At 50.6% G+C, this 7,054-nt stretch overlaps 1 protein-coding gene across 2 annotated transcripts in view; it reads left to right on the top strand.

Moving 5' to 3' along the window:
- Nucleotides 1-7,054, top strand: part of zdhhc8b (zDHHC palmitoyltransferase 8b) — a 47,719-nt gene extending 40,665 nt beyond the window's left edge. Inside the window, exons 7-11 of one of the 2 annotated variants that reach the window (XM_084467767.1) lie at nucleotides 60-192; nucleotides 1,331-1,436; nucleotides 2,453-2,559; nucleotides 2,869-4,040; nucleotides 4,835-7,054. In XM_084467767.1, coding sequence (XP_084323893.1) covers nucleotides 60-192; nucleotides 1,331-1,436; nucleotides 2,453-2,559; nucleotides 2,869-4,040; nucleotides 4,835-4,982 — 1,666 coding nt within the window. In that variant the 3' untranslated portion in view covers nucleotides 4,983-7,054. Of the gene's footprint in view, nucleotides 1-59; nucleotides 193-1,330; nucleotides 1,437-2,452; nucleotides 2,560-2,868; nucleotides 4,041-4,463; nucleotides 4,483-4,834 lie in introns of those variants that run through there. The other variant, XM_084467768.1, reaches the window with a different exon arrangement.

Genomic DNA, 7,054 nt, shown 5'->3' with positions numbered 1-7,054 from the left:
ACGCTCGCCGCGTGTTAACGAGGTGTGCCCTCGTGCAAACAACCCGTTTCTCCTTTCAGATACACGGTGGACCTCAGGAAAAAGCCCCCCGTGAAGATCCAGCCCCCCTTCCTGCGGCCCAACCTCTCCGACTGCCAGATCATCATCAAGGTCAGCGACAACGGTCTTCACAGCACGGTGATCAGCTCCAAGGTGAGCCTCTCTCCCCCCCCACCCCCCTCGTCCTCCACGCGCACTCCTCTCTTATCTGCTGGGACGGCAGCTCATGAATGATTACTATTCGAGTCGTTTAGCGAGACGCTTTTAGCCACCTCGGCTCGCGGGGAATTCAGACGCGGGGCATTAATGAACAGGTGGAGGGAACGATGAGGTTACGACACTCAAGGCTGTGGCGAGGGCTTTAACCTCGCCGAACTCTCTGCTGGGAGTGCCGATGTGCTAAACACCACCCTATCCCGTACGTCCCCTGTCATTTTGCAGCTAAACGACCTTCCGTCGGCCTCGCAGTTGAAAGAATGCAGTAGACAGTAGATGTGTGACGGTACCGTAGATGGGCGATAAGAATGCGGTTGACGTAGGGAAAGGGCTAGTGGTCGGGACTTGACTGACTAAAAATTGCTGCTGCTACGCGAGGGAGTTGTGAATCGCGATGGAGACCAAAACGTTGACTTTCATGATATTTCTGAAAAACCGCTCACACCAGCCATATCCTTTTAGTAATACCAAAACCAAAATGTAGTGTTCATCCAGTCCCCTCTTGTGACATCAAGGGAGCTTGTTCAGTGCAAGGCTAAGTTCAGGTTGTACTCCACAGGAGTTTACCTCCTACGTGTTCCAGATGGAGAGTTCTGCACGTCCGTTGGCTGTTTAACGTGGTTGGATAAGACTCTAAATCTCGATACCTGCTGCTGCTGCTGCATTACCCAGATGTCACTGTAGTTTAAATAACCTTTTATTGATCTAATACAAACACAATCTACTGTAACTAGAACAAAGCAAAGCTACAGACTTTGAATTAAAGCTTCACATTTTCCCCTTGCAATTACACTTACACTAGGAGGCAGTAGATAATTAGTTTCAGATTAAACAAAACGGTTTTTCGACGTGCTAAGTGCGAACTGGTGGCTAATATAGCAGAAATCAATGTGTTGAAGTGTATTGTTTATCTGGATCTTGACACGGAAAAGATTGAATCGTTTTTCTTCATCCTCCACTGACTCTTGTTTCACATCTGTTGGCGTCATTTTAACTCTGTCACTTCTCCCGCTTGTCCCCTTTTCCACCTCCACCTCCACCCCATCCCTCTCTCCCTCTGCCCTGCCAACATCAGTCCAAAAGCAGCCTAAATGTTCTGGATGAGACGGACACGCAGCCCCCACTGCCCCCCAAGGCTGACAGGTACAACCAGCTGAAAAATCAGATCACCGCTACCGAAGGTAAGGCCCGGCCCACACACACGCACGCACGCACACACACGCACACACACACACACACACGGCCATATATCAACAGTCAATCCTCTTTCTCCATCTACGCTGCACCAAACTGCCGTCCTAAAGCCACATTGAAGCAGGACGGGTGTCGGCGTTAAAGCAGGTTATAGTCTGATGAATGTGATGGCCTGCCCCCGCCTGCACGCCGCTTTAAACTTCAGGCCCAGAGGATGGCTTTGATTTGCAACCAAGATTGGGCCCCAGTACACACCCAGGTGGCTCCTGGTTTGTTTAGCTCGGAAAGCTAGGCGAGGTAATTGCGTCGTGAATCGCTGTCCAGGTCCGCCCCTCCCCCCCCCTGCCAAGTAGAGCGATAACAGCGAGGGGAATTGGAAGCACCATCCGATCTATGACCTCAGCTACGACTACCAAGCAGGCAAAGTCTTGTGTTAAGGGAAGGACACTGAAATGAACGCTAAGAGGCTGTCCTATATTCGTATCGTATCAACAAGTGTAGCGTAATTATGATACGCGTAAATCTCCCGTGGTTTAATTCCATTGTTTTGGTAGTTTAGGTAGTTTCCCCATGGTGCATTATGTCAGGGAGTGTGATCGTTTTATCTCAGGTCGTTTATCTTTTGCACACGACGCTACTGCCTCCTCCTGGCAGTAACGGATACTGCAGTTGTGACTGTGCTAAATTGTTTGCGACAATACTGGAAGAAACTAATCAGCCAAAACTTTTCTAACACTTTATCTGTATATTATACAAACCGTCTAGGTCCAGGGGAAAAGTGTGTTGTCATTGACTACTTCAGAATCTACAGCAAACGCCTCATGTTTTACTTTCTTCTTTCTATCTATGACTGCTGTACTTTAACTAAACAAGTTGCAAGAAAAGATGTGCCATTGTTGGTCAACTGGACACACCTTATTGTAGAACGTGTTCAATTAAAATGTTGAATCACACGATGACAACAAATAATAAACTAATTATTTTAAAAACTCTTGTTTTCTAGAGAGTTCTCTGCCTGGGAAGATCCACCCCTCCACCCCAGCCATGTACAAGTTCCGTCCGTCCTTCGGCACCATGCCTAAAGTCCACTACCACGCCACTGGAGAGAAGGTACCAACACCATCACAATCCTATATCTGTGGCTGTTAAATGGGACACCACCAGGTGTGAGTGTGATGGCATAATATGTCACCTTTAATAATACTGTAGACCACCATATACTGTATGTGGTACCTGGGACTTTAAGATACATCAGGAGTATCAAATGAATTTCTCTGTTTGAGAAAATAGATTTGAAAAATAGATAGTCACTAATAGATGTCACTAACGACCTCTCAGCTCCTCGTTTAACTTCAGTGACGTCATTCATGTTCAACGCTTCCTCAACGTCGTTCGAACGTCTCTCTCCCCCTTCCTCAGATCGTGATGCCCGACGACCCAAAGACGCCCGCCATCCTGGAAGAGGGCGTCCGCGCGCACGACTACCGCTCCGAGCCCAACCTGGACCTCCCCGAGTACGGCAGCGTGCCGCTGCACCGCGCCTTCCAGTCCTCGCCGCTCCAGCTGGACGCCTACCCGGCCAGCAGCCGCACCCTGTCCCTGAAGCAGGCCCACCACCACCACCACCTCCACCACCACCACCACCAGAGGGCCGGCAAGGGCCAGCTGCCCGCCCTGCAGCCCGAGACGCTCTCCTCCAGCCCCTCCTACAAGGGCGTCTTCTCCCCGGGCGCGCTGTCCAACCGCAACGGCAGCCTGTCCTACGACAGCCTGCTCAACCCCAGCGTCTCCCCGGCGGCAGTCGCCACCGAGCTGGCCGCCCACCCCGGCCTGCCCTCCATGGGCTTCCACTCGCCCTACCTGCCCACCAAAATGTGCCACATCCGCGGGCCCGAACTGAAGAGGCAGCAGCAGCAGCAGCCGGTGGCGGTGGCGGCGGCGGCGGCGCCCGGCTACAGCCCGGTGATGCAGGCCAGGGGGATGGGCCGCCACTCGCCCCTCTCCTCCCGGGAGAGGGAGCCGTCGCCGGTGCGCTACGACAACCTCTCCCAGACCATCATGGCCTCCATCCAGGAGCGCAAGGAGCTGGAGGAGAGGGAGAAGCGCCAGGTGCTCCACGGGCGGCCGCAGACCCCGGCCTACGGCCGCGACTCCTCGGGCGTGTTCGACAGCAGCCCCGGGGGCTACGGGCCCGGCGGCGCCTGCTGCCCGGAGGGGCCCCGTGGCGGCGGCGGCGGCGGCTCCTCCTCCTCCAGGGGCCCCACGCCCCCGGCGGCCTACGGGGGCTCCAGGGACAACTTGATGGGGGCGGGGCTGGGGCTGTACGGCCAGCGGACGCCCGTGTTGCGCCATGCGACGCTGGGCCGCGCGCCGCGGACTTCCTCCGGCTCCCTGCACACGGATCACGGCAGCACAGGCGGCAGCAGCGGCAGCCAGGGCCGGCCCGCGTTCCAGGAGGGCCTGTACCGCTCGCCCGGCCACCACCCCCACAGCTCCCCCGCCCTGCCCCGGTCCCCCTCTTACACCAACCAGAAACTCTCCTACATCGGCGCGCTGGAGAGGACGGACTCGCCCCGCCCGGGGGGACCAAGGTATGAATCCTAACCACGTGGGGCTGCCGCTGGAAGCCCTGCGCCCTCTGCTGGACAGAGCCGGGCGTCGCAGGCACTAGAGTGCGCGGTTGTAGTCCTAACTGATGTGTGTGGCAACATGTAGCGTGTAAATAGGTCTGCGTTATGCGATATCTACTATCTAGTATTTCATTAAGTTACTTTAAGATCTGTGACGCTCAAATACTGTCCGGTGTGTGTGAACTCAATGATACAGTGTAAAAATGGATTTAAATGATTGCCTTCGTAGAAGAAAAGAGAACGACGCATTCTTTTTGTAATAATTTTCTCCATGTTCTGTCGATTGAATAAAGTTGTTGGGTTCCATGTTTCCTTTTTGCATGTTTTTCTTTGTTCATTTCACATCTATCATAACGTCACTCACATCCATCATATCTTTGATAGATGATGGGTATCCATATTGTTACACCAACTGTCACCTCCATAACCTAAGTTGGCCTACCTTTTTCCCCCCTTTCTCCTCATGATCTTCCATCCGACCTTCATTGTCTCTACGTTGCTTTACCGTTGTGCTTCCCTCTCTCCCTGTCCTGTGCATGTAAAACAAACCGCAGCCTGTGCTGATGGCTGGGTCACTAACACGCATGCAGGCCGACCATTCCAGATTCTTCTGCAGGTTCTCCGTCCGTCCCGTCCGTCGGACCGGGCTCGGTGGAACACTCGGTGTGGGACGCCTCCCATGCGGCGCTGCTCGCTGGCTCTGCTTGGCAACCCACCACTCTCTCCCCTCTCTCTCTCTCTCTCCCTCCGTCCAGGGAGGCCATGATGCAGGGCAAGATGAACGGCCAAACGGACTGCCATGCCATCTCCCAGCCACCTCCCCCGAGTCCCGGTCGCCACGCACACAAGGGGGTCCGAAAGGTCACCGGGGTCGGCGGAACGACCTACGAGATATCCGTGTGACCGCCGGAGGCCCCCGCCCCCCCGCCGGCAACGGCCAAACATTCAGTGTCCATAAGGCAACCCAACTGCCTTGCATACACACACACACATACACATACACATACACATACACATACGCACGCACGCACACACACACACACACAAACCCACGCACACACGACGACCAGGGCGGATCCACATCTGGTGGTCACTTTTTGAACTTCTGGAGATCGAACCAATCGTAGGACCGGCTCGGAGGTTTCACCAAATTGGAGGACCTCTGCTGCTCTGCTTTTCGAAAAAATAGCTTGGTTGCGTTTGTACTGATAGTAGGGCATGGGGTTGTTCATGAGTACTGCTGTGTGCTGTATGAAGTAGTACTGTGTCCTTATGTTTCGTGCCCTCCTGAACGTCCAACTCTGCTGCCCTCACATGCCGTCTCCGGACCTGGGGTTTGCAGCCCAGTTCAAATCCGAACACACACACATGCACGCACACACACACACACACACACACACACACACACACACACACACACACACACACACACACACACACACACACACACACACACTCATCATCGGCGGACACTCGAGGTTGAGTATGTCTGTCCTCCTTCTCACACACACACACACACACACGTCATGTTATCTAAACATGGATTCATTCATCTCATCTGTGTGAAGACGAATGGTCTTCTATCAAATTAACTGACCTCAATAAGTCATTGGTGCTTCACATAAAAACCCTGTTCCAATCATTCCTTTACACATTGGATTTTAGAGGCCGTAGAACAGTTGAGTGTTAATTCAGCACCCGGTAGACAGGATATTCCCACAGGAAGCTTGGGGGGCGGGGGGGGGACGGAATTCAACTAACCATGAAAAAGACTTTACTTCCATGCCAGGAATTGAAAATCATCTAACAATCATGTTTAACGCTTGATCTTAATGGAAACAATTACAATGTCCATAGCTGACGAACGATACGTTCCGGTGTGGACTACAACCGCTAGAAATTCCCTTACCAACTTTCTACAATCTACAGTGAGTGTTAAAAGTTTATTTTTTTCAGCAGTAAAGGCAGTAGTATGAAAACCACAAACATAGCTATGACGTCAAGGGCTGCAGAGCTTTGAGGCCAGCGACCAGTTTAAAAGAGAGTGGTGCTTGAATATTTTCCTGTTTGTCGATGGTGGAAGCTGAACTCATAGTACGTTCTTTAGTGATAGATTTTGACTTGATTTCAACATTAGCCACACAAGTGCTCAGTTTTAGTCCAAGATCATCTGAATACCTCGTGGATGAAGGGTCTTTCCATCCTCACACAACATGAGGGCACCTTTTCTAGTGACACCACTCCGTCCCTTTTTCTAGAAACTTCTGTGGAGTGCCATTGAGTTTCTGTTAAAAAAACAAACATAGGAGTAAGAATAGTGTAGAGAAAGCAAAAAAGAAAGAAGCCATTTTCATTATATTTAAATGAAGGTGGTTAGCCATTAATTATTTTGTAGTTTTATTTGGTGTATTTACTTTTTTTTTATATAGCCAACCTCAAATATGTTTGATACATCTTTTATACAGATACTAAAGCTTGGAATGGCTGTTCTTATTTTGAGTGGACAATTTTATTTTGATAATTTATAACTTCACCGAATATACAAGTTACTAAATGAAAAGATAATATCACATATAAATAAATACATATATATATATATATATATATACATATACATGTATATATATATAAAAAGCTTGTTGTATCTTGCAGTGTAAAATATAGTTGTTTAATGAAGAAATGTATTCTCAGAGAGGTAATGTCCAGTTTAGATGTTAACTATTTTCAATAATGAAGTTGCCTTGAGATTTCAGTGCCAAGAGTGGCTCCTCCTCCCAGGTCCTCTCACCTTGGGGGGCGTGGCCTGCTGAATCTAACTTTAACTTTAATTTACAGTGGCTGTCTGGTACAGCGAAAAAATGGTATTACAAGCCCCGACCCCTTAAGGGATTGCCAACATGGGATCTTGCTGTGAAGCTGAAGATATAAAGGATTTGATAGGTACATCTTTTATTTTATTTTTTTGTTCGTCAGAA

The sequence above is a fragment of the Micromesistius poutassou genome, assembly GCF_964030765.1.
Source record: "Micromesistius poutassou genome assembly, chromosome: 5".
In the NCBI taxonomy this organism is placed as follows: domain Eukaryota; kingdom Metazoa; phylum Chordata; class Actinopteri; order Gadiformes; family Gadidae; genus Micromesistius; species Micromesistius poutassou.
This window is presented reverse-complemented; position numbering and strand designations above follow the sequence as displayed.